Source organism: Dermacentor variabilis, chromosome 9, assembly GCF_050947875.1.
Source record: "Dermacentor variabilis isolate Ectoservices chromosome 9, ASM5094787v1, whole genome shotgun sequence".
NCBI classification, from domain to species: Eukaryota; Metazoa; Arthropoda; class Arachnida; order Ixodida; family Ixodidae; genus Dermacentor; species Dermacentor variabilis.
In genome coordinates this window covers 66,395,423-66,423,012 of record NC_134576.1, presented here as the reverse complement: position 1 = coordinate 66,423,012, position 27,590 = coordinate 66,395,423, and the positions used below count along the sequence as shown (strand labels likewise).

Sequence of the window (27,590 nt, the reverse complement as noted above, 5' to 3'; positions counted from 1 at the left end):
ACGTGACTGCAGCTAGACTCGGAAGTCATGCAGTCGTGTTTCACTTTTTTAAAGCAGCTTTAACTAATTTTGCAGAGTCCCGACCTCGGCGGCCACATTTTCGTGGGAGGCGAAATGTGAAAACACCCGTGTACTTAGATTAAGGTGCTCGGTAAAGAACCGCAAGTGGTCCAAATTTTCGGAGGCCCCACTACGGCTTGTCTCACAATCAGATCGTGGCTGTGACCCGTAAAACCCCATAACTTCATTTGGCAATGTACGCCTGATATTGCATTCATGCAAAATTTTTTCTAGCTAAAAGAGTTGCAGCTACGCTCAGCTGATACGTTGCTAAATACCTGCTTGCAATTATGCGGGCAGTCAGCATTCCAAGAAGCAGAAGGAATGATCGTTTATTTGATGTGCGTTTATATCGGCAAGATGTCACGTGATCTGTCCCAAAAGGAATTGGCGCACTGGATGCGCAGTGATACGCGACGTCACGCCATGAAAATTCATCTTTTCATTAATTGCAAAAGTCCCTGTGTTGGTGTCGGTTCGGGGGATGTCGCACGCGGGCACTACGACGCAGTTTGCAGCTCGGCTGTAGGTGCAGCGCCTCGCCAGTTCAAAGCGGTGGGGGCGGCTGTTCCGGGCGTGGGTGATTCCGATGCCAGAACCTGATGTTTTGCAGGCTCTGTTGCGCATGGGGCCGCGATAGGCGGTACAGGGACTGCCCCACTAGACATCAGGACATTCGGATCAGCTGTTTTGCGAGGCTGCGCGAGCAGTTTGTACCGGCAGAAAGCTTGGGGAATCCGGGCTTGCGTAGTGGGCTCTGATGCCGTTCGCATACGTAAATCCCTCCGAATGCCAAACTTTCACCACACAGCAACCCGCACTGACAACCTACGTCACAATGCCATCGTCCCACGACACTGTTTCACCTCGCACAGTTTTTGCACACATAGCGTCTCCCACGGCAAAACATCGACGAATCCCACGCGACATGAAATTCTGTTTATTCATATGCTGCTGCTTGCCCTCATGGATAATGCAAAATTTGGTTTCAGTAACGAGCTTGACCTATGGCTTTCTTTAAAAATTACCGCAATTGTCTGGCCAATAGTACTGCGTAGAGTATTCCGATAGCTCCTGACATAGCTGGCCAAAGATTTCACGGAGGAATTTATTTTTTATTGTAGCGAAGTTTGTCTTCCAGGACCTGCTTCAAGAGGGCTTGATTGGTTGTCTGCACTTAACGCTCAGCCGTTCCGTTAGAAGTTGCATGATATGGTAGCGTCTTGGCGTGCCTTACGCCGTTCACCTTCATGAACGTTGCGAACTCTTCCGAATCTCGGTCCGTTTTCACTCACCAGCGCCTCTGGAAGACCATAAGCGGCAAACACACACCGTTTGTTTTCAAACGGTTGTGTTAGCAGTAGCAGATGACAGAGCCCACATTTTGATCCATTTTGAGAACGCGATGACGAGGACTAGCAGCATCTGGCAGCCTTTTAAGGTATAGTTGACGTGCACGCGTTGTCAGCGTTTTGGTGGATAATCACATTTGCAGGCACTGGGAGAAGCAGCGTTCTGAACTCCCTGACACACCTGACAATATCGAGCATAGCTCTCAAACGATAGGTCGACCCTGCCACCACAAAAAGCTTCTTGCTAGCGCTTCCATACGGCTAGCTCCCGAATAGTACTCATACAGTTGATGCAAGACCAGTAGCTGAAGCTTATGAGGTATGATCACCCTTGACCTCCACGTTATACATTCTTGCTCTACCGACAATTCGACGCGACGAATAAAACGGCCTGAACTCCTCGGAGCACTGCGAAGGCCAGCCATTTTGAATGAGGTGCGTCCGGCGAGACACGGTGGATTCTCGTCTGGTAGCTTTAGCCACGTCTTATAATATCAGTGGTGTGGCAATTTCAGTGGTAATTTCACACTCGGGAGGCTTGTCGACTGCTACAATACGCTGTGGTAGCCAGGACATAGCATCAGCCACTTCAACCTTTCTTCCTTTTTTTACACCTTAGCTTCTACCTACATACTGCCAGTGTAATTGCCCTTCATTACGTTCGAGTTGCAGCGAGTTAAGGCGCAGCTCTGTCTTGGCCAAATATTCCGAGAAGTGGTTGATTATCTGTGTAAAGAGTGCTTCCATACAAGTACCAGTGAAATATTTTAACCCAAATAATGCTTCCCACTCTGACTGAGCATAGTTCTTCTCAGCTGATGCAAGTGTTCTAGACGCAAATGCCAGCGGTCTCTCGTACCTCTGCAGTTTCCAGAAAAATGACAGCATGAAATCCATACGACGAAGTACCACAGACCGAACAATTGATTGCGCTGCGTCGTAATAAGTGAGCACAGTACTTTTGACAAGCAACTGCTTCGTGGCAGCAAACGCTTCGCTGCATTCCCGTGTCCATGACCGCGTTTCGCCCTTGCGCAGCACACGATGCAATGGTTCTGCGACGCAGGTAAAGTTGCTTAAGAACTTCGCGTAACATTTTAGTATACCTAGATAAGCCTTTAGCTCGGTTTGGCAAGTGGGCCCAGACTCTTCTGTGACCGAATTTATCTTTTCTTCCTTGGAATAGATAAGGTCAGCACCCACAGTGCGAACAGAATAAGTGACGGTGCTCTGAAAGACATCTACCGGTAAGCGGCGAAATTCGAAAAGCCCCATGCGCATATGGATAGTGAGCAGGCGTTGTGATTCAATAGAGGGATCTGCTAATACGTGGTCGAAAGTTCCAACACGCAAAAGTCTTTGCTATCACTATTGTGGAGCACAAGTCTTCAGGTCGAGGAAGTGGGAATGGATCGGTCTTTTAGCACGAGATGAAATGTCACTTTGTAGCCCTCACACGAACTCAGCGTGCCAACTTTCTTCGGAGTCGCAACTACTGGCCTTGCCCAATCACCTTAACGGGACGTATAACTCCGCATTTTTCCAGATTTTCCAGCTCGTTTTTCTACCTTATTTCGCAGCGCGTAGGAAACATTTCTGGTCTGGCCAAATACTGCCGTACAATTCTGATTTTGAACGTTTCTTCCTTTGTAGTTTAATACTCCAGGTTGCTTAGAAAAGCCCCCTTGAGAACTTTTGTTTCACTTTGGCGCACCTGGAACTTTCTTTTTGCTAGAACGCTGCCAGCTTCTTTTCCTATTTGATTTGAAGCGCGGCGTCAAGGGATCGAATCGCAGCTACGGCGGCCGCATTTCAGTGGGGGCGAAATGAAAACTCCCGTGTAGCTATATATTTAGGTGCACGGTAATGAACCCCAGGTGCTCCAAATTTACGGAGCCCCCCACTGCGGCGTGCCTGAGAATCGGATCGTCGTTCTGGCACGTAAAACCCTACATATCTTTTTTTTTACTTTTACTGCTGCTGCTTTTCCAATCACTGGCCTTACTGCTCCACCCATTACTGTTAGTGTTGCTACAGTTATTCTTCTTATTGAAGCACGAAAATTTAGATAGTTTGCTGTGGCGAAATGCTCACCGCATTCTAAATAGAATTCCAAATTATCGTCCTCGGCGCGCTCGTCTACCTTCCGTAGTCGCGCCATTTTCGAGTGAACCTATAGCACACTTATCGGTTCGCTCTCCCGCTAACAGTGATGACTCATTGCCGACTGTGGTGCTGCCGATTTCATCCGTTCAGTTCCATGATTACCACCACTTTCCGTTCGGTGGCTGTCGGCCGCCGGTCATCTGGGATGTTGCTTCCGTACTACGCTAGTGCAAGGGGGTTGCCCCAGTCTCGTCGCCTGTCCATAACGTGGGAAGACAGTATTCCTAGAAGCGAACGGAATGATCGTTTGTTTTGACGGTGCGCTTACATAGGCAAGAGATTACGCGATATATCACAAAAAGAATGCGCATCCTGGATGCACAGCAGTATGTGACGTTGCGCTACAACACTCTTATTAGAACAAGGTTCGTCATGGCTTCCTTCCCACTCTATTCATTCCAAGGAGATGAGGCACTCATTTTTCAGGCGACTAACAACATTAGAATGGAAAGGCTAGCTCTGACAGGTTGACTGTCTTGACAAGAATGAGCCAATGCGGTTCACAGTGCAATCTAATCGTGTGGGCCGATTCCGAACATAATGCATTCTAAACATGTGGGTCGCATCCAAGTGTAGTGCATTCTAAAAGCGTGCGCCTAACCTCGCTGCCACCGCCTTTCAGTGAAAGCAATATGCTTTAAAATTTCGCTGCTTCTGGGCAGAATCGAACCCGCAACGCATAGGACCTCAAACACTGCAGGCCGACTCAAGCGCGCGACGCCACGAATGCTTACAGTGGGAAGCCGCAGATGCCTCTGGAGGTATTGGTTCACAGGCACCTGCGCAGCACGCATCTTCAAGGCCACGCCAGAGTTAGCTACGGCGCCACTATATAGCGCGACGTATGCTTTCAGGGGGAAGCCGCAGATGCCCTGTGGAGGTATTGGTTCACAGGCACCTGTGCGGCACGCATCTTCAAGGCCACGTCCAGAGTTAACTTCGGCGCCACTATATGGAGCGACGTATTCCGTGGGAAGAACGGAAATCTGCCGCCAGCAGTACACGCCACATACATGCCTCGTTTAGGCTACTAGCGTGCTTTAATGACAATCGTCGAAAAGTTCTAAAATGTTTCTTTTGTGGCCGGAATGCACCTGCAACAGAAAAAAACAAAGCATTTAATATATGTCCTTTAAATTGGCAAAATGCCAGTAATTATTCGTCTGGCATCCTTGTCAAGGACAACCTCATTAAGAATGATTGCTCAACTACTAAAATTTACTTGTTTCAGTGTTTTTTAACCTTTCAGTACATTATTTCTTACTTCATGAACTCTTCACTAGAGGGTATAGTTGATTTACAGCGAGTGCTAAATGCTTTCTCCTAATTACATCTGGATCTTGACCAATTCCTCATAACGTTGTTACGGTTCGCTTTGGGTGGATTCCAAAAGCCTCATACGCGACGTGCCTGATCGTCGCGCTTCTCAACATGGACTTGTTCACCGGGTGTGTGCGACGTGATTATGTGCGGAAGTTGCAAATCCTACTCTCCTCTGCCTTCACCCCCTCTACGCGAAGCAGTGGTTTCCCTCCGTGTTCCTCGGTCTCGGTTGACCCGACGTGTCCTTACAGTGCCCTCTACCAGGGAGCAAGAGAATGAAGTTGCTCAAATTGTGGAGGGCATAAGGTCAGCGCGCCACAACGTGGAGAGATCTCCTATGCCCTTGCGTGCAGGTGCACGCTCGCTGAACGTTACTGAATTTTTCGTGTGGCGCGCACCACTCATCCGTAATGATGTAAATAACTTCTGTTTGTTTTTACAACACCTCGTCTTCCCTTGCGAACCCTCTCCGATGGTCAACCTGGCTCGCGTTCTAAGCAGACGCTGTGGAAGTTCGCAAAACATCGTCGCCAGAGCAGCTGGCGGCAGCCTTAACTGGTACGAGCCATCAACAGACAGCACACAAAACATTTCAGTGAACATGAAAAATCCTCGCTTATCACCGATTACTCCATATGTGCGGAATCCAGATTTCTTTTTTCGAACCGGTGGGTCTCCGCAGATTCACCTCCAGGACAGTGTTGTGGATGATTTGTTATATATCCGTTTGATTCCACGATTCGCTCCATCAGAACGATGCGCATTCCGGCTGTTCTCCCGACCGCTGTCCCCGTGTATCTTGGATCTGCCCCTGTTCATATTGTCTGCTGCTTCCACTCTGTTTCGTGTTTTGTGTGCAGTTGTGTAATCGGATTGGAATCAACTATAACATCTTTCTACACTTCTGATGACTATCGCAGCATCACCTACTGCTGCCAATGTATTGAAGCGGCGCTCTGCTTTTTGGATGGATGCATAAATTGACGGATGCGTCGATGGATCCATTGATCAAGGATATATAGAACGATCGTTTGATGTGTGATAGTATGCTTTGAGGATTGATCAATGGATGCATCAATGATTTGGTCAAGGCATCGACTGTTTGATTGATGCAATTTTGTTGATGGATGCATGTGTTTCGAGTGCATAACCTTTCACAATAATTTTTTACGGTAGTTGTGTCCTCTCCACCTGTATGCAGAAGAGCTCATCGCATGCTCTTTCGTGCCCCTTTATAGGTGACTGGCTCCCCGACCTGCAGTCCTTCTGCTCTGCTGTCAGCGGTGGTTCAGAGTCAAACTTTGAAGTCGCTTACGGTGGACACATGCTGGGTCCGCGCTGAGGACATCGAAGCTTTGGCCGCCGCTCTGACACTGCACCCGCCGTCCCTTAAGCGCCAGGGCGAGGAGGTGAAGCCACTCCCGCCACGTGGCCGCCTCGAGAGGCTCACCTTTATCAACTGCATAAGTGGCGACTTGCGTCTGGACCAAGCGTACGCAAATCTCATTGGAGGCAAGTACACCACACTCCTCAAGACGGAAAAAGCAATAGGTGGACAGGTAAAGAACATCAGCGTAATGTCATTAGCAATTTCGGTCATATGGCAAAGGCACCAGACTACTTTGGTAATGACCTCAGGGTACCCGTAGGTGAGTACCTTCATTGAAAGTAGTTATGAATAGCATGCAGAAACTCCGTCTGCAGAAAGGGTTGAGGTTCAAAGGACATCGCAAGACATGTCCCGGAGAAAACTGACAGAGGAAGATAGAATTAGAGTTCAAATAATCCGAAAGAAGAGATGCCATACTTAAATAGTTGCTAGCCTTCACCTGTACTGCCTCACAATTTGAAGTGTATCTGAAAGTTGGAAGAATGCCACCAACTTACTAATCCGTAAAAATGAAGAATGTAAAGAATAGTAGAATCGTGGGCCCATTGCAGCTTTCTTTGACCATTGTATGAAATATGCACCAAAGTATTCTGCAGAAGCAGGGCAGCACATTACTTCAGTCTACCAAAATAAAAGGCTGGCTTCAGGACGCCGTATCGCCCAACAGTTAATATCCAGGTTATCAGTCAGGTGATGGAGAAATCTAATAAATACAGCCAGCCTCTCTCTATGGATTCTACACTATGAACAGTCATTTGATTTAGTTGATAGCAGCGGACGTGGATGCACTGCGTAATCGAGGAGTACCGGATGCATAGGCGAATGTCTTCGCGAATATCTACAAGGACTCTACAGCTACCTTAATTCACAAGTGGAGAAAATGCCCATAAAGAAAGGGGTCACAAAAGGAGACGCAACGTCTGCAATGCTATACTGCATCATTAGTACAAGTATTTAGGTCAATATATTGGGAATGGTTAGGAGTGAGGAGAACCGGTGAATATCTCGGTTCCCTTGGGTTCGCACATGACATTCCTGTGTTTCGCGATGCCGGAGATGAATTCCAACAAATGACTGGTGATCTCAGCAAAAGTTATAGTAGCGTTGATGAATAATATGCAGAAAAAAAAGGTGTTGTTCAATGGTCTGGAATGAGCAAAATTCTGTGCAGTCAGCCTGTATAATTTGCTAAGAATACCTTTGTCTAGGCCACTTGATCACATGGAACCTTCATCATAAGAAAAGATCAGGAAAAATAAAATCGATGCAGTTTCGCCCAAAAACTGAATCATCGATTGCGATAGCAAATTACCACACACCCATACGAACTAATGATTGTAGTTTTATTGGCCGCATCAGCTTGTAAACATTCGCTTACTAATTAATAAGCCTTGCGCCGGCGCGCACAGCAAACATGAACACGTCGCACTCGATGACTGCTGACACTCGCTCTGAGAACGCTGGCATGAGGAAACGCGGCAGCAGCAGCGAGCGAAGTGGCATTCGTGCCGTCTATCGCTTCAACGCATGGCGAGCGCCGAGGACTCGGGACGTGCAAAGCTACGAGCCGCAGACGTACGTAGCTTCTGCCCCCAAAGCAGATCGCTCTCAAGACTGCCGCACGAGCGCGCAGACTCCAAATGAGCAGTTGCAGTGGGAGAGAACGCCGCTCTGCCTCGCCTCCCCCCTGCACCTCGCAACGTGAGGCGCCTCGCGCACAATAGAAGACGGCGCGCTTTCTATTATCATTCATCCCATTTGCGCGGGCGAGATTGAGCCGCTATCGTTGGCTCCTTTCGCACGCTTTCACTCGTACATATAACGTACAGCACGCGGCTGGTGTGGTCGCCCTTGGACTTTATACGGAACCTCACGTCGACTGCGTAAATACGCATTGCAATGTCCATGTAATCGCTATCGCAATAAAATGAATTGGAGCGCGTACAACAGGCACTGCCAAATCATAATCGGCAGCGTACCGCTATGCTGAAAAGAAACTTCCACATTGATTGCATTCTGCTAATACAGCTAACAAAATGTCCAAGATATAAGGCAAAAATTTGTATGTTAACGAAGAAGCTTGAGAAGTTGATAATCGCGCAAGTACACAATGGAACTAAACCTTTGAACGTTACGGTAAGATGTGAATTAAAGGTCCTGCGGGTAGTAGTCGATAGTCTTGTTGACACTAAGAGGAAAAATTGGAGCTGGGAAAGCGATATAATGCGTAGGACAGAGACGCGGCGGTCTGTTACCAGAATGGATTCCAAGGGAACAAAAGTGCAGTTGAGGACGCCGCAGAAAGAAGTCGTGCGATGAAATTAGAAATTTTCAGGCATATTTTGGTATCATCTAGTGCAACATTGGGGTAGGTATAGATCTCTTGAAGATGCCTTTCTGCTGCGGTGGAATAAATAAAAATTTGACATGTAGTGATGGGGATTATGTGGTCCAATGATGCCTCCCTTTCACGAATATCCCTGCATGGAGTAACATCGCATAGAACGCGAAATTTTTCAAGTGCAACTTCAGACTTCGCCTATACTACAATTTTGCTCAACCGCTGTTTGGCCAATAGAAGTCAGCTGAGGCGTTCGATTAAAAAAAAAATATTAACGTGTCACTTCGTGAACGCTGGTTAAGCGCAAGCCTTTTTGTGCATTGCGCGTGGAATGTTTTAAAAGTGATTTGATTACCCGTAAGTGTCGCCTTTTATTTTTTTTCAAGGCTCATTTTTCTGTGTTAAGACAGTTTTTTATTTATTTAGTTTGAAGTGCCATTAGGAAAGAAGGTAAGGCACTGTAAGGAAATAGTTCTTCATACCATACCACACTGTAAGGAAATGCAGTCTTTAATATTTCAAGCAATTTGCCGATGTACTATTCACTCCATTCATTTTCTTCGCCTCCCTTTTTTGGGGTCTTCTGGGCACACCAAGGCGTCGTGTTTTGCCCGACGTGTCGAAGCTCGTTCCCGGCGCTTGGCGACAACTTAATGGTCGGTCGAATCGCGCGCGGTCTGCCGCCGCTTGCGTCGCTGCTCCGTCCTTTTCGCTCGGCGTTTCGGCTCTCGCTCAGGAGACGAACGCGGCATGGCCATATTTCACACAGAACCCGTAGCAACTGCCAGGTGAAGTCATCCCAGCGCGCCTCCACCTACCCTCCTCCGCTGTTTCGCCTCCTTTTTCCTTCCCCACTTCGCTCAACGCCAGCTAGACTTTTCTCTAGGTGGCGTTGTTTTGTCGCGCGCACAGCGCACTCCCTCGTACTTTCCTTGGCGCCCGACGTTCTTCACCACCCATTTGGCGCATTGCTACACTGGTGCTCGCTTCCCTCGCAGCGACACACATAATCTCGCCGAATTCAGACCAGGCTTCTACGATTGCGCGTAGAATGTTGCTGTTTCACCCGAAATGCGAAGCATTGATGACAATAGCGAGGTTGTCGTAAACCTACGCTTACTGATTAAACTAACAAGCGTGGTGTCATGCACGCACAATCCAAGCAGTCACAACCAACTGGATGACGGCAAGTAGTCGATGTCACCAGGTCACCGTGATGAATATCGCCGACATCGTGTAGTCTGACACTTGAGATTACGCGAGGTATAATCCTAGCCGAGCAGGAAACAGTGCGCACCTGACGTGATTGCTTAGTGGCTATGGTATTGGGCTACTAAGCACGAGGTCGCGGGATCGAATCCCGGCCATGGCGGCCGCGTTTAGATCGAGGGCGTAATGCTAAAACAGCCATGTGCTTAGATTTAGGTGCGCGTTAAAGAACCACAGGTGTCCCAAATTTCCGGGGTCCTCCACTACGGTGTGCCTTATAATCAGATCGTGGTTCTGACACGTGAGACCCTATAGTTCTTTTTTCAGGAAACGGCGTATGTGAAACTATCAGCCGTCTTGGCCTTCGCACCTACTGCAAATTACCTCAGATGCGGCGCGTGATCTGCTGGGATAGAAAAGAAGCATGCTCGCCTGCTCCCCCCCCCCTTAGGGGAACGCATGAGAACACCGCGCATCATGCCACCATCCTTCTCTGGTCAACCTCGCACTTTCCTTTGCACCCTCAGCAAATTGGACGCGTGGTGCGACGTCGTAATTATCTACAAAACATCATAGTGATGCCCACTGCGACGACAGCGCAAATTCGGCTGGTATGTCTATATACGTTCTTCGGCAAACAGTGCGAATAACGGGACACTGAAGAGAAACACGACACAGGCGCTGACTTACAAGTATGCTTATTGCGCGAGCGCCGAATATATAGGCAGAGTAGTAATAGTAAAGACATAAATGGCATGAAAACACGAAAGGAATGACTTGTGATTGCAGGTGGGCAGAGATAGGTAAAATTTGCAGATACCCGGTTTCCTTGTCTAATAATTGGATGAACTGATGCATGAAGGAGCACGTTGGGTGATGGCCAATGCTTCTATAATTTAGCGCGTGATCTAAATTATAGAATCTCGCCGATCTAAGTTAATGACAAACTCCCTTCAACATGAACGGGAGCGCACGCTAGATATCTTCCTAATTGCCATTTGCATCCCTTCGCCGTCTACCGGCGTAGGTGTTGTGGTTTTTCTCAGATTCTCGCAATGCTGCCTGGGAGATAGGTTTGCGGCGGCCGCTGGACTGAATCTATTCTGTGATAGGCGGCTGCAGGAACTCCACGTGGCGGACAACGACTTCTCCGTCCGCGCACTGTCCAACATGGTAGGGATGCTGCAGGTAAGTTGTACTGCTTATGTAGGATTGCTTAGGCAAGAGAGCTTTGTCGAGTACATCATTCACCAAGGCCAAGCCCGGTAAAGGCCAGCTGCAATAAAAGTTCACTCCGGCCAAATAATTGCAAATGAGTAACGGATATGTTTTCTAAAATACACAGAATTTGTCAGTTCCCCGTCGCACTTAGCACACGCAAGAAGCACTTAAGCTAGGTTACTCAAATGAGAAGTCACTAAATGAAGTACACATTTAAAAGCATTATTTACAGAATAGCAGAAGTGAATTAATTGAACTTTTACCCAATTACTTCGCGACACAGCTTCGAAATTGTGAGTCGTATTCAGCGAGTCCGCACTGCGATCTATAGTACTTGGAACAAATCAGCACCATAACACCAATGTGCCCCATCCGCCGGCGCTGGTTGGCATGCTGTATTGCTCCGTTAAAGCAGGGAGCGCTAAATTGTCAGTGAGGTCTGACCAGGCTTGGCTTAGGAGCTCGTTTAATGGCATCGGCCGTGCCACAGGGTTCACGGTTGCGCGCAGCGTGACAAGTCATCAGCGTTGTAGCTCCCGCTAACGTGCCCTTGGTATTAGGGTGCTTTGCAAAACAGTAAACAATACTATGCGCAAATGCCACGTTGTGCAATTCGGCCTACTCAGTTTAGTACCAGCAAGGGAATTCCAGTTTCCAAGAAGTCCTAACAGACTTTTTCCCTAGAATTAACAGCATTTCACGTTGTCCCGACAAGGTGTTAAATGAAGGTCTAGAACCCTCCAAGCATAAGGATCAGGACATCCGAAAGAAAGAGCGAGAACGTTAAGAGATATATTTACACCTCCCTTTAGTATCACATTCTAATAATTTCTCGTACTTAAGTTTTAGGCACTCATCTTCCCCTTGTCCCTCGAAAAGGGAATAGGATGACCTCATCGTTGTCAATCAAATGTGTCGAGCTTTTCGCTGGACTCCACCCATGTTGTAACACTGTCGTTGCCGTAGCTGCCGCCTACAGTAAAATTAGGAAACAGTCGAAGGAAAACAAAACGGTCGATGACATTTTAACTGTAGTCGTCTGTTGGCTTCTGGTTGCAATTAGTGGAAGCAAGCCTTGCAGACTACCTCTTGCACGGAAAAGAGGCAATAACACCTTGAAGCGAGTTTCTTTCGCTGCCACTCGCCGCCGTTTATTTCTATAAGTCGTCGAAGGTGAAAGTCGATTGGCCCAGGCAGGCACACAAGGAATATCTTTGTCGTTTATGGACGCCCCGCAGAGGCGCCTGCGTCAGCAGGCGTTTGGTAAGTTGCAACACCACGTACCCGAACACGCGAGTGTTGCACCCTCACGCATGTAGCCGTGCGCTGCTTAGCCGTGTCTGGTGAAAGGCGGATCTTGGGCGTTGAGCCGATGCTTGGTATTTGGACCGTTAAAGCCCCCACGGCAGAGGCAACACACCTCTTCGGCCTCTGCTTCACATAGACGGCACCTCCAAACCGACCCACCTAGAAGAAATCGGCAGTCGCCTTTTCATGTCCTCTCCAATCTTCGTCGTTCTCTCCCACTTTTCAATCTTTCCTGTCATCTATTCATTTCTTGACTTCCTATTTTCTGGGCGGCAAGAGTTAACCTTCTGTAATGTATTTAGTCCTGTGCATATATGTTAGGTTATAGTGGGAACGTACCACTTGTGTACGCAGAATAATTTTTCTAATCCTGTAACGTCCCCAGCTTAGGCTTTGAGGTGGGCGGCAGGCATCCCTGCCGAATGCAGGAATGTTAAATATGGATTATATTCCCCCCTCCCTCCCTGGTCGCTCCCTGAAGAGGGGGCGCACCGATGAAACGTTCAACTTTCTCATGAAATCAAATATAATTCCTAAGTACGATGTAATACATAGTCAACATGAAACCAAGAGTCAGCACCATCTCCATTTGTCGCAAAATCTCCGACAGAAGCAATCGTCTCTGGTTACAAAGTAACTGAGATGGGAAGCGGCGACCTTCTCCCGGAAGTGCATGATAAGCTTCAATACAGCAAACTGAAAAAACTTGTTGCGTTTGGTGACATTCCTGTCTCGGTGGGACCCTGCCGGTGAATGAACACTGTGCGTACTGTCATTTCTGATGGCGACCTGCTTGAACTCGGTGAAAGCGAGCTGTTGGATGGATGGCAAGATCAAAACGTGACAAAGGTGCAACGAATTAAGTTACGACGCGACGACAAGGAAACTCCAACGAAGCATGCAATAACGTTTGGAATGATAACGTTTGGAGCGTAGCTCTGTGGAGCGCGCCAAGAAAGAAGAAATATCCCGGATCACGGGCCCTGGAAAGGCCTCGTGAGCTAACCGAATTGATTTCTCTTGACACGCACCACAAAACATTTCCAATATGGCTGCACTGATAATGCATTGGAATGCGAGAGGTCTAATACACAATCTTGATGACATTAAGGAACTCCTTGACAAGTTTATTCCAAGGGTGCTTTGTCTGCAGGAGACACACCTCACCCCTTCACACACTCTCAGATATTATGCCATTTACCGCAAAGATCGCAATGACTCTTTCGCCTCGTCAGGCGGTGTTGCTATAATAGTTGATAAGGGGTGTCGCCTGCCAGCATTTACATCTGCAAACGCCCCTTGAGACAATTGTGATCAGAGCCGCGCTGTTTAATAAGCTAGTCACATTTAGCTCTCTCTACATTCCTCTCAGCCATCAACTTTCCATAACAGAATTCTAGATCTTTATCGCCGAACTCCCCCGAAGCTTACATTGTAGTAGGCGATTTAAATGCACAAAATACCCTCTAGGGAGATTCTCGTTGCGATAAAAGACGGGCACTTATTAAAAACTTCCTTTTATCCACAAGTGCATGCTTACTAAACAAGGAAGAACCCACACACTACAGCGTGGCAAAAAACGTTCTGGTATAGATTCAAGCATCACATCAAGCACTCTTGCCATACCTGGTATGGAACGTGATCAAAGATCCATATGAGAGTGACCACTTCCCAATTGTCTTAAAATTAACAAAGGCGATAACTGTTCTCCACATATGCCCCGTTGGAAGGTCGACTGTGCTGACTCGAAACGACACAGATGTGACACATTTGGCCTTGGAGGACATCTGCACTCTCTGAATCGATGATGCAGTGTCATATTTGAGATTTATAACTGATGCTGCGTCAATATGTATCCCTGAAAGGAATGGATCGCCCTCTAAACGACGTAAGCCTTGTGGGAATGACCAGTGTAAGGAGGCTAGCAAAAAGAAAAACGCTTGAAGTCTCCTTCGCCACTGTCCAACAACCGAGAACTTGGTCAGCTTCAAGAAAATATAGTCGCAAGGTCGAAGAACGCGCCGCCGTGCCAAAAGGGAAAGCTGGCAAAAATACATTTCTAGTATTAATTCATATATAGACGAAAGAAAAGTTTGGAATATGGTAAAGGAAATAAAAACCTGCGAATCTCATCCCCTACCATTGGTAAATGCACTTATTAACCAAGCTGATTCTCTAGGGGCACATTTTGAAAATATTTCTAGTTCATTACACTACTAAGATGCATTTCTTAGATACCGGCAACAAGCGGAGCAACTGCCCCTGGGTCGGAAAGGGAATAGTAATCAACCTTACAACTGTCCATTTAACATGGCGGAATTTCAGGCTCCATTAAATGGCTGTAACAAGTCCGCTCCAGCAAGTAACAGTATACCGCATGATATGGTCAAACCCCTACACCCTGAAACCCACAAAATACTACTGTCACTTTTCAACTCCGTGTTCTCTGCCGGCTGCATTCCATCCGCCTGGAAGAAAGCACTAATCATCCCGATACTAAAAGTAGGCGAAAGCCCAACTTCGGTCAACAGCTACAGGCCTGTATCCTTAACATGTTGCCTATGTGAACTGTTTGAGAAAATAGTTAACCGTCGTCTCCTTCATTTTCTTGTAACAAACTACTATATCCTCTACAGTGTGGTTTCAGGGAACATAGATCCACAACTGATCACCTTGTCCACATCGAGAATATTCGCGATGCTTTTGTGCATAAGCACTTCTTTTTGTCAGTATTTATTGACATGGAGAAGGCATATGACACCACGTAGCGTTTCTGAATTATCCGTGACCGGGCTGAAATGGGAGTCCGAGGCAATTTGCTGAATGTCATCCAAGGTTATGTCTAACCGCACGTATCGTGTCAGTTGGTAATGTGCTATCTCATATACTTGCACAGGAAACGGGTGTACCACAAGGTGGTGTGCTTAGCTGCATTCAATTCGTTGCAAAAATTAACTCTTTATATTATCATAATGCGCACAATGTTTTATTCTCTGTATGTAGATGCCGTACAAATAGGTTTTAAATCGTGAAGTATTTCCATCTGTGAGGGACATGTGCAGTTGGACTAAACAAATTGCCAAAGTGGGCTGACGAGAATGGATTTAAATTAGGCTGCCAAAAAGCGCGTGTGTTCTCTTCTCGAACAAGAGATTTATGTTACATGATCCCGCTATTTATCTTAATCGGCAACAGCTCCCTGTGAGGCATGAACATAAATTTTGGGCCTCATTTTAGACTCTGAAGTAACATTTATCCCCCACTTGAAATATCTGAAGGCGAAGTGCGCGAAGACAATGGATCTTCCGAATCTCTTGTCCCGTACATCCCGGGAAGTGAGAAGGTGCATCTTGAGCTTGTATAAAAGTTTGATAAGGCCACGCCTTGACCACGGCGCCATAGTGTATAGCTCTGCTAGGCCTTGTGCCTTGAAGATTCCTTGTGCCTTGAATTCGCGACTTGACCACTGCCAGGCTATTCCGTAACCACCCAGCCATCTGGCCTCTTCTGTCCCACCGGTCCGAAGCACTCTAAGGAAAAACAGGGGTCCCTCTTTAAGAATATCCTAATGGCTCCGACTCGGCTTCCACCGCCTAGGGAGAGGCAGACTATCCAATGTTCCATCTTTCTTTGAAATATGGAAAGGAGCACCTGAGGCTTCCATACAATTTCTTTTTGTTGGACTTGAAGGGAAGTACTCCTGTGATGAATTTTACAGATGCTTCGAAGACTCCTGCTGGTGTTGCTTACGCGGCTCTTGGACCCTAATTTTCAACATCTGGGGCACTAAACCCACACACCAGTATCTTTATAGCAGAAGCATACGCTATACTCTCGGCTATTAAACACATAAGGCTCGCAAATGTCGCTGAGGCTGTTCACTTTGAACTCGTTAAGTGTCGGGAGAGCACTGATTAGTTTACGAAAACATAAGCATTCCGTTTTGAATGAGCTGTGTAACTCATTGTGCTCCGCATATATGTGCAACCAAACAACTGCTTTATGCTGGGTACCTGTTCATAAAGGTGCAGAAGGCAAGTAGCTGCTGACGAAAACGCTACTTCAGTGAGTTTCAGCGACACAGATGGTAATGTCCCCATCCCTGCCACAGGTGTAAAGTCTTTTCTACATCGTGAACTGAAGTCATTGGCAAGTAGAGTGGGATGCACAACCATTTAATAAGCTACACATGATAAAACGAAAACTATGGAATTGGATAAGTGAGAAAACAGCACGGTACAAGGAAGCACTTTGTCGATTAAGAATAGGACACACTTATGGTACTCACTCTTTCCTCTTGACTGAGGGCGATCCTCTGACTTGTATTAAGTGCGGCAATAGTCTGACAGTCCTCCATGTTCCTATTCAATGCCCTGCAATAGAAACAGAGGAAAAGGTATTTCCCTTCTGCATATCGGGAAAATATACCTCTTCACCCTGCAGTTTTCCTTAACGATGAACCGCTTTTTAACCTGAAAGTAGTCTTAGAGTTTTTAGCTAAAACAGACACTCTGAACATCATTTGCGAGGCTAAATTTTAGCGCACGACTAACAGCCCTTGTATTCAAGGGCTCTTTTGAAGCTCTAGTGTCACTGTTGTGTTGGTTTGTTGCATCATGTTTTTAACAAAACCGAATTGTCATCGCCCATGTCCCTAACTAATCAGTGTCATCATTTTAGTAGCTTTATATTTTATGCCATTTACCGCGAGTTTTCAGGCCCTCTTACAGCCATATCACATCTACCACGATGAATTAACTGTCCACGCCATTGCCATGGCAATGTTAAAATTACAATTTTTCATGTCGCTCTTTGGCCATACCTAGCCCAGGCGCATTAAACAGCACATATCATCTTCGTTTATGGACGCCACAATGTTGTGCAATGTGTACCTTTTATCGAGCGTACCCAGTTGTCACCGTGCCGCAGAGTACGACTATTTGTGTAAATACGCTTGCAGGCAAACCAGACGCTGCAAGCGCTTTTCATCAGCTTGAGAGGTACGCAGCCCCAGGACGAGATCGCCGGCCTGTTCGATCTGATCCAGAAAATGGACGTCTTCTCCCGCCTGAAACTGGTCTGGTTTCACCCTCGTGGATCAGACTTCGCCCGTGGCGTCCGTGCTTCCCATGTGCCCACCATTGTGCAAAACCTGGACGAGAGGGGAGCGGAGGACGTGGAGAACTTCCTAGACGCCCTCGTCTCCACTCGCAAAGTTGGCATGCTCTTACTCGAGTGCGCAGCGCTTCCAAGACCACGTGTGGTTCGAAAGCTTACAGACACCCTCGCCCGGATCAACTCCCTAGGGAAAGTAGCGCTCATTTATCTCATAACGGAAGGGCTGGGGACATGTTGAAATTTCCCTGTTCAAGTACCACGTGAAGCGCAAGATAGGTAACCACGTAACTCATTTCAGAGGCGCTGAGTAATATTATGAGAAATTGACTTTCTAGCCTACTGATCGAGAAGTTGGGGATGCTTAGACGCTCAACGCTCACAAAATGGAATAAAACAGAAAACAAATGCAGTGAAAACATATAGGTAATTATTTGCCTCTTATTCGAAAGGACATAAACTGAATTAAACCAAATTGAAATGGAATAAAATTGAGCTTACCGCTGGTGGAAGGCTAAAACACAATGTCTGCATCATGCTTGCGCTGCTGTACTAGTTGATAAGTGGTCTTGGGATATGTCACATCGGCGACTGAGTATGCGCGCTGGGTGTGTACACCGCGCACTGAAACCACTGGGTAAATGTAAATAAATATAAACACCGCTTTGTATAGTCGCTGCATAAACGCTTGCTACAAAAGACTAATTATTCATACAACCGTTCCCTGCAAATCATGAATGCTTTACTTTACGATACGTCAGCTAAACTGCCAAAGTTTTAGGTTGGCGATGCTATTAACGTTATATTAGGAGCTACAGAAGTAGAGTGACAAGAAGCGTTGGCCTTTTCTCTCGTGCAGGCATTTGCTGCTGCACGTCAACTTGGCCGAGGCCGACGTGGTCAACTTGTTCCGCTCCCTCGAAGGAAACAGCAGCATCGCACTTATGGAGATTCGTCGCGTCACCTTCAGGAGAAGAGCCGCCACGGCGTTAGGGCGATTGGTTGAGCGCAACCGAACGCTGGTCTCTCTCATCGTGGACTTGGAAGACAGTGACCCCGCTGTCGACTACATGATTCAGCTGCGCAGCGTCTGCCGCGAACTCAAGGAGGCGCTTTCGCGAAACCGCTTTGTCATCGCCGTCACCGTGAATGTGGAGAGGCGAAGGGATCGCTCCAGAGACCCCGTCATCTTGGGCGCTCTCCGGCGTAACCTGGTGTGTGCCTGAATTTCCCTTTGGTCACGAGACACTGCTCATAGGACTGCAGACATAATACTTTCCGACTATTCGTTCCTCGCGTAGAATGAAACTCCTATAGGGTTCTATACCATAGACAAAATAGTGAAAAGCCTGCGAGCGCCGTAAATAATTTATTACAATAGCTTTTGCGCAGCTAGTGTTGCTTTCGTTGCCGAAGTGGATACTGTGTTTTGACCTCAGTATGCGGTGTTTGGCTCACTTTGGTACACCTTGGCACACTTTGACTAGCTTTGACTCACTTTGGCTCACTTGGTCGCCTCGAACGCTGCTACTCGTTGTGAGTGCCTATGTAGCAGCACAGGGGACGATTGAGCCAGCCGTAGAGTGTCAAAACATCGCCATATCTTGCCCTCACGTTAAGAAATACTGTCATTACTTCGTAACAGTTAAAAACGAAACCGAGACTGAGTGCAAACATAGGTTTCGGCTGAAACTGAATGACACAATACATGTAGTACTTTTTCTGGTGTCTAGAGGTAATGGACCTTCACTTAAACGAAACAAAGCTTTTTATGTCGTAAAAGTATCACTTTACACAAATAGTGCAAATACCTACTCGACTTACGAGAAACGGGCAGGTTGAATAAACGCATGGTTCCGAGATTAAAGTCCCGTAAACTTCGTATAGTAGTGCCACGCTTTGAAGAATGCCGCTTCCTCCTCGCGCGCTCTGGCCGAGGCCGCCGCCGCGTCGCTATTGGCCTAATAGCACCACGTGGGTCGTCGCGCCTTGCTTCAGCGCCATTTTTGCTCGAGAAGTCTACGGAGTGGCGAGGAGCACATATTGCCGCCGTTGCTACGCTGGAGCCGTGTAGGTGGCGCCACGGTCGAGGAGGGAGCGTGAAAGAGGAGAAACGTGAAGGAGCGAAGGTGGAGGAGTGTCGCTACTTCACGAAGTTTAAGGGGTTTTGTCCGAGATCAAGGAGAATCGCCGCCTAGTGGACAGTGGCTGAACCACGTACATTGTGAATCAAACCGCGCGCAGTCTGGCGATATTACATGTGCATTGGTTCGTGTGCGCGATGCATGAATTTAAATGTTTCTGCCATGATTGTAGCAGATTCAAAAACGATCATGATAGTAGTACCGCCGCTCGGTCGTTGTTTCGTTGTACTCATTAACAGTTTGCGTTCCCACAAAATTTATACAATGAAAATGGAGATTTGTGTACCATTAACGACGTAGATAGGGCATTAACTTGCTACTTTACTTTCGCTGTACAGGCATACATACTTTTTCAAAACCAGTGCGAGATCCACAGCAAATGAGATATGAAGTTGCACAACAATAACCAAGTAGGCGGAGCATAATCAAGGCAAAAAGCCCCACGAAGTTCCAAAACAGACTGAGTGGCTGAGTGTCAGTACCGCATGGTATGACAATTATTCTTTCAGATAAACAAACGTACGACGCATTTTGTTTAAAGGGACCCTGAAACGATTTTGACAATTTTCTACAAACGTACTGAGTCGTTAGAGTAGGTCGTTCTGATCATTGACACATCTAAGTGCTCCGCGTAAAGTGCGTAATTTATTATAAGGTTTTAAAAATGCACATCGCTGCCGATCGCAGCACACTGCTCGGCGGAATTTTAAGCCGCCCCTACCCATATGACGGAAATCACCAATATGACGCCAGTGGGGCGAGGTATCCGATTGGCTGACCAGGGCGCGTCATCGATAATTTTTCCAACTTTATGGTAAACAAATGATCTTCGTAATAGTTGGAATTTTAGTTGATTTGTTTTTATGAAAAGAAAGTAACATAAAGAGAATGCACAAGAACAATTTTTCAGTACATTAAGCACTTCCGGCACACAGCAAGTGTCGTCTGCTTGTGTTACAACGTACTCCATTTTGACGAGAGCTCCGCGGTCACAGTTGGTCTCAGTCTTTTCGCGAGCACTATGATTAGACTTTGTTGCCTTGTGGACTGAAAACGTCAAGACTGGCAATATGTCAAGCTGCGACATCGTGTCCCTCTGCAAGGCAGCAGAACTGGCTGCTGCGCATCGGACTGCCGCAATCCGATCGGCGCCAGGATTTGCGCGTTTGTGGCAGTCACTTGACACCGGATGATTGCTAACGCAATGGCGTTTCACGAGTCCGGTATTAGGGCAAACGCAAGGGGACAAGGTCAAGCGACTTGACTGTGCCGTAACAGGATAGCCATGGGATGAGAAGCGCAAATATGAATGGTCTACACGGTGCAGCCACCTGGTGGCACAGAGCTCAACCATACACAGTATCAGTAACGAAGTGTATGCTGGCGTGTATTTTTCGCAGGGCTGTAATCAACACGTTGCTTTAATGTGTTTAAAATGGTTCACACTTGGTTAGAGGAATATTAGCGCTTTATTTTGCTGGTTAAGCGCTGCGCCAACAAGTGGCTGGACCGTGCAGACCGATCAGGCCGCTCACGTACGTCTACGCTAATGTTGCTTCATCAGCTTGAGTTTATGCCTCCAGTCATTTGCCGAAATGACCAGCTTGCCTGTGGTTACCGGAAAACCAGACACGTTCGGCGCTACGACAGAATGCTAGCAACGCACGCTGCTTCGCTAGCTCTCGCTTGGGGTGGACGGCCAAGCGGCTAGCGCAGAGGTTTCGCACGGGTGGGAGCGGGCTCCAAAACAACCGGATGTGGACGATGTGACGTCACATTGTGACGCAGAACCACTGAAGGCGGTGCTTAGCCGCGATCGCTCGGCGAGTCGAGGAGGAAAGCATGGCTAGGGAGGAGGGTAACTTGTAAACGCTTGTAGCTCCATTAATACGTAACGCTTCACTTAAATTGTGGGGCGAATATTCTACTTATGCTGTACCCTACGCGTCTACAAAATTTGTCCGAACCGTTTCAGGGGCCCTTTAAAAAATGTGCCTTTGGATTGCGGTATTTGGCCAGTTAACTCCTGTAAGCGCGTTTCATTACCACAATATTTGGCCGAATTGTTTCTAGTGAAGCTCCACCGCGAACATTTCAGTGCGTGTCACTGACCACCCATCGTCACGAATGCGTGATGGTGCTGCCTCCTGTAACCTAACCTCGGGGCAAATCGGCACAGACGCGCCATAACCACTTGATCCACTGGGGAATGCTTCAGATGGATGGCTAGTTCGATTGCTGGAACCTGGCGGGTTGGAAATCGAAGAGCTTTCTTTGGCTCTAAAGCGCGTTTCCGTGGTTGTCCGGTGGTTTGAATTTTACAGCCGATTCCGGGCAGTGTTGTCACGTGCAAACACGCTGCGAGGCAGGTTCGTCGCCCAATGCCTACTACTGCACTCTAAACATTTTTACGCCTTTGTAAGTGTGCAAAAGGTGTTCGGTTGTCACATGGCTAACAGCCTCACGTTTAAGGGCTAAAACCAAATTGTTGGTGGGAACCGATGATGGTATCTTGTTTGCCGACTTTTTCGTGCAAGTAGAAAGGATGAAATCTGTGGCAGACGACATAAAGAGCCTCAAAGTTTCGTATCTATCCTTGTGAAATTCTGTCGGATATTTCTGCGCGAGCAAAGCTGTCCGAATGATTACCTACTTTTCAACTACGTCTTTTATCATCGCTCGTCTAGTTAGGGCTCCATTGTCATCCTCTATAAATGTTTGACGGAATAGTTATGCGGCAAACTGCAAGGTCGAGGAATGTGATTAAGGGAAAATGAGACGTCCACCCAATCGCAGCAATTGCTACAAAGGAAACCAATACGGGTTCTTCGAAAGAAAAGCCTCGCCGTCGAAGAAAAATTGCTACGATTGGGTGGATGTCCTATTTTCCCTTAATTATTCCGTAATTTTTGTAAGGCCCTAACGGTAGGTGTCTTACTCGTGTGACCAGCAAACACCCTTAAGGGGATAAACATTTTTACAGTGTGGAGGTTTAGTCGCTCCAGTGGAGCGCTCGGGAATTACAGCCCTTCTCTGCTCCCACTCACCTGAAGCAAGAAACGCTACACGTGTCCTCCCTGCAGCAAATGTTTACACGCATTCAAGCCTGTCCTACCTTTTTTGAAGCGAATAGCCTTCTAGAATAGTTCGGCTATTCGCTTCCATATACACTCATTGTCGACGGTTGGTGCACAATTTTCTTGGTAGCTTACTCAAATCTGCTGGAAACCTTTGGTAGCGGTTATCGGTACGACAAGTGCGATTCGTCGAAGAGTCTCTGTGGACGTATGCAGCGCGTTACCCAACCCAGTGCGCGTTTGGCAAGAATACCCACCATTGCGTGCCCTGCAACAAGGTGTAATTTATGCTGAAATGCACTAGAATAAGAATGCGTAGGTCCCTCAATACCTTCCTGAAGTTTAAAGAAATGTGTTACACGGGTATCGCGTGCCATCTGACGTTTTAATATCTTCAATAGCTGTACCCTACAAGTTCGCATTATGTTTCATGAAACTGCGAGACTGTTTCCATTGTTGCAGCAGCCATCTTTTAGAAGCATTGCGCGTTGTCGAACACCGGGATATACCGTGTCTCTGCTGCTTAAATTGAGACGCGGTGTAAATGTTTGACTATCGGTGCGGTGCACTTATTGACATGGTATCCATCCAGAAGTCTACAAAATAGTTTTCCGTGAATTGCAATTGATCAAGAACGTGGGGATTGTTTCGTCACTACGAAAATCGAGAACAAAAAATCAGAAAATTATGGCAGAACCCACCTCACGATGAGTGCCGCCGGTAATGAATTTGCATTCACAAAATGCAGCAACAGATTGTATTCGCGACGGCATGACGAGTCTAGATGCCGGAGTGACGACGCTGTAACGACTATTACAATGTCACGAGCACGAGCATATGCCTACTCGCGAATGCTGGTTGATAACTTGGGCCACAGTGTTCGGAAAGAGGCTCGATAGATCTACAGATGGATGGATGGATAGACAGTTTCAAAACACTTGAAGTAGCTAGGAATGCTGGTCACATTTAAAAAATGCTTCTACTTAAATTATCGACCTTCACTAGAACTTTTTGTTAGAACATATGTTAAATATGTTGAAGCCATTGTAGTGCAGTCAGCACAAACACGAAGACAGGAGATAGGATGAGATGGGCGCTACACGCTCAGGAAATTTAAGTTTCCCCAGGAAGGCAAAAGAAAGAACGTGGAGAATACGCATTATTTTCTGCTTTTCCTACTCGGCTAGGGAAACCCAATATATCAGTTGTCAAAGTAGCCCCTGTGATGTTCAGACCTCTGCTCTCACTGCATTACAATCACTGCAACGAACAAATTTCCCAAGAACACTTTATAGTAAATGCCAAATTTTTCCGAAGCTGAGAGAGCTATCTTATGTAAGAGTTGAAATCAGCCAATGCTTCCTCAACATAACTTGTTGCTGCACGCTGTTACGAAAACAAATGTACACCAAACTTCCTGTCTGGGCAGTCACGCTTGATCACATCGCTGTATGTAATTTGAAGATAGAAATGTTCTATTCCTTCTGGCGTATTGACCGATACACATTTTTGGATGGCAGTAAGTCATGTCTGCAGTAAGAAAAATTGCCCAAGGTTAGCTTTTCTCACTGTCACTGGGCATCGGGGGCATGCATTTTCCGTAGGTATAAAAGTTTCTAAATTGACTGTGCGCTTCAGTGTCCCTCAATATTCACCACGAAAACATTCACCAAGAAACCTTTTAATTGCGTAGCTTCCCATGCCTTTTTTCTTTTTCATCTTTAAGAAAAGCAGCATCTTGTGCCTTTAACAAGCTTGCACAACGCTTTCTGTTGCACACAAACTGACAAAGGGACTTTAAGGTCATTCCCTTAGTGACTGGTTCGAACCCCATTTACAAAATGAACAACTTTAACGCGCCATTAAGTTGTAGTCATAGGTAGGATGTCGACATTCCACTACATCCTAATCATGCATTCGGCTCGCAAGCAGCTTTTTTGGTGGATAGACCACGTGGGATGTATTGCTGACATATGTACCCCGTTGCCTTTTTACTAGGTGCCCGGGCGTTTGCGGTGGAATAGAAACGGGAGTCTTAAAATTTGAAGCTTTACTTACCGCACCGCAGTGGTGCTGAAAATGGCGAGGCTGAAAATGTAAACCACAGGCTTGAGGACATGTCTGCGAACGACGCCGCATACTGCTAGACACTCGGAGTAGGCTCACTGGAGGGAAAAAGCAAAACGAGGTCAAAATCGGAGAAGTTAACCAGATTAACGGTCCGGTTGGTTACTCTGCACAGGAAGATGCCGTAAGGTCAGAAACGATGCAGAGCTGGAGTTCTGTGCAGTGGTTTGGGTATTGGCTCCCTAACGCCTCGAATGTGAGAATTCTTCTCGTGGACCCCACAAATGTTATCAGACGAACTACAGCTTCTGCGCTATCATCTCTTACGTGAAACTGTTTTGAAATTCGCCATTATCAGCATTTTCTTTATTTTCTTACCGTACAGTCATTTTTAGGAAACACAGTAACTGCATTCGTAGCCTACCTGTCGAGCTCTTCTCGAGAATAAAGTATAATTTGCTTAATATCTTGATTAGCACTCTTAGATACCGGAAACAGCTTGAAGTGTCCGATGTCCTGATCTAACCATTGTCACTGTTACGCCACTGGGTATGGGCCAGGGTGTACATGAAACTGGGTAAGCACCCACCTTCAACGAACCTCTTTGGGACAACATTTGTGAATGAACACTTGCCACTGGGCACGTGCCGCTCTTTAACAGCGGGAAGCGTGATAGAAGAGATCGGCTGTTGTACACGCCTCGTAGTTACATGACACGTTTCAACAATCGCAATATGGTGATTACCTAAATGCTGATCGCGATAACTTCGGCCGTCATGAACACGACTTTTGACGGATTTTTTATTTATATATGCTCGCGGCCAATCGGGCCACTGAGTCATTCTTGTACTTATTGCTGATTCATTCTATCTCTCTACTGGCATTGTACCGAGTACGACCACGCTCATGTCATATCCAACACCTGTTCCATGCCATATTTACTGTTATTTTTTATCGCACCTAGCGTAGCAAGGCCGGTACCCACGTTGGAAAGGTTTAAATTCACACGCTGTTTCATCCCAGATGTAAAAAGTAGGTTGTAAACAGTCATGGCACCGGGCGTAAGTGAGGCGAAACAGGGACCTATGTTCTTCAAAGCTATTTCACTTTGCAATCATGCGACTATTTAGGTGCAGCGACTACACCAATATGTAGGATGGTGTTTTCGATGGTAATAGCTTCTGGACGGATCGTGCGATTTCTGTTCACATCTTTCACGCCTAATTGTGCCTTCTTCGAAAACGCAGATGCTTGCCAACAGCGCCGTCCACTTTGTGAATGGCTCCACGGATAAGAAAGACGCCCTCGCCTTCGAGACCTTGCAGTACTCCTTCTCGGTTCAATTATCCCTTCGCCTTTGTTTCGACGTCCCGGACGAGGCCCTGGAAGAAATGATCGCCGAGGCACGCAAGCGACTCGCTTTTGACTACTTCGTCCTCGTGGGCGTCGTCAAGGCCAGGATAGTCTGTAACCCGCATCCGAAGAGAAAGACTACTTTCGACAAGATCGGCAAGGACATGCAAGCGCGCATCTGCTCCTACCTCAGCCTGACTGATGTTGTGGACATCTGAAGTGGCGCTTTTTTTTTTTTCGGGCTGCACTTACAGCCTTTGACAATGGCGCAATCGGGCGTCAGCGCGCACACAGTCGATGCATGGGAAACTTTAAATTTCAAAACTAGTTTAACAAACTGCCACACCAAAAATGGGCGTACCTTCCCTGTCTTCCTTTTTATTATGTAGCAGTTGTGCCAAGTGAAACCTTTTAAATTCTTAATTCGAAAAATCGTTCTTCCTAGTTTTGGCGTCGAACGGACTCTGTCGAGGATGAGGTAATACCGATTACTAACAGCACGTATCCGACAAACCTTCGCAGGGATGCATATGTACTTTTCATAACTCTTTTACTTGCACACACCCACAGGCTACTTGCCCGCCTATATAAATGAAATCTATTGCCAATTGTTCAAGTGTTTGCAAGATCTCTGCAATTCCCACGTCTTCTCGAGTCTCTTTACTCATTTTATGCGTCAAATATGTTTTTAGCAAAGGCCGACAGCTACATAAATGTCACCCGCATCTTAGGAATCACCTCACTTGTCATTTGCTTTACGAAGTGACGCTGCTCGCAGCGGTGATATCATATGTTGATTCTATGTTCCTGCTCTGTCGCTATATTGGTTGGCGTCTGTTTTACCAGAATGGCAGAAGTACCTTTGGCCTACTTGTATAGCGTTGTACTTCGTTTAACCGCGCTCAGATGAGTTACTCGGTTATGCAACTACTTATTAGAATGGAAGTAAAGCTATTTGACGTGAAGCATTGCATATGTGTGACCTGTTTTCTTTCTTTTTCAAACTGACGAGATGGACGAGTCTTGATGGACTGATTTGATCTGGATGGACGGGGCTATGGCGGAGTCTCGATTAAAGCATTAAAGCGGCTCTGCGCGGTGCACTTCACATGAGTAATACAGACCTTAGAAAAGTGGCGAGTCTTCGGCGATTTGTAGCCACGACTACAATGTGTACAGTAGTTTCTTCGGCATGGAGGTCGCGAACTGGCGCGGGAAATAGTGGGACTTAATCATCACTTAAGAGAGAAAAGGACATGACCTTTATGCTCAAAGGGTACCCAGCCATTGTTACTACTGAACATGACGTAGGCAACGCTGCTCGGGATTTACACGGAATACTGCGTCTCGATTCCTCACCTAGGGCAGACCCTGTGAGAGCTCGCCTTCGGACAAATTCTTTCCTTACGCGCGACTAGTCTCGTGGCACCTTTCTTTTTGCATTCTGCCGGCTTTTTATCAGGC

At 46.8% G+C, this 27,590-nt stretch overlaps 2 protein-coding genes across 2 annotated transcripts in view; both read left to right on the top strand.

The window, feature by feature from the left end:
* Positions 1-17,741, top strand: part of LOC142592769 (uncharacterized) — a 48,291-nt gene extending 30,550 nt beyond the window's left edge. Inside the window, exons 7-9 of the mRNA XM_075704435.1 lie at positions 6,140-6,413; positions 10,869-11,029; positions 17,331-17,741. Of these exons, the coding sequence (XP_075560550.1) occupies positions 6,140-6,413; positions 10,869-11,029; positions 17,331-17,726 (831 nt within the window). The 3' untranslated portion in view covers positions 17,727-17,741. The remainder of the gene's footprint in view (positions 1-6,139; positions 6,414-10,868; positions 11,030-17,330) is intronic.
* A 583-nt stretch (positions 17,742-18,324) lies between these two features.
* Positions 18,325-27,099, top strand: LOC142592770 (uncharacterized). The gene is made up of 2 exons (XM_075704436.1): positions 18,325-18,699; positions 26,021-27,099. Exons 1-2 carry the CDS (start codon positions 18,430-18,432, stop codon positions 26,342-26,344), a joined length of 594 nt encoding a protein of 197 aa, XP_075560551.1. The 5' UTR covers positions 18,325-18,429; the 3' UTR covers positions 26,345-27,099.
* Positions 27,100-27,590: the final 491 nt, after the last annotated feature.

What these genes read in the sequence shown, in the direction of transcription:
- LOC142592770 (XM_075704436.1), top strand. Translation starts at nt 18,430, where the DNA reads ATGGAGATTCGTCGCGTCACCTTCAGGAGAAGAGCCGCCACGGCGTTA. An exon ending in GCGCTCTCCGGCGTAACCTG is followed by an intron (nt 18,700 to 26,020) that starts GTGTGTGCCTGA and finishes TCGAAAACGCAG; the next exon opens with ATGCTTGCCAACAGCGCCGT.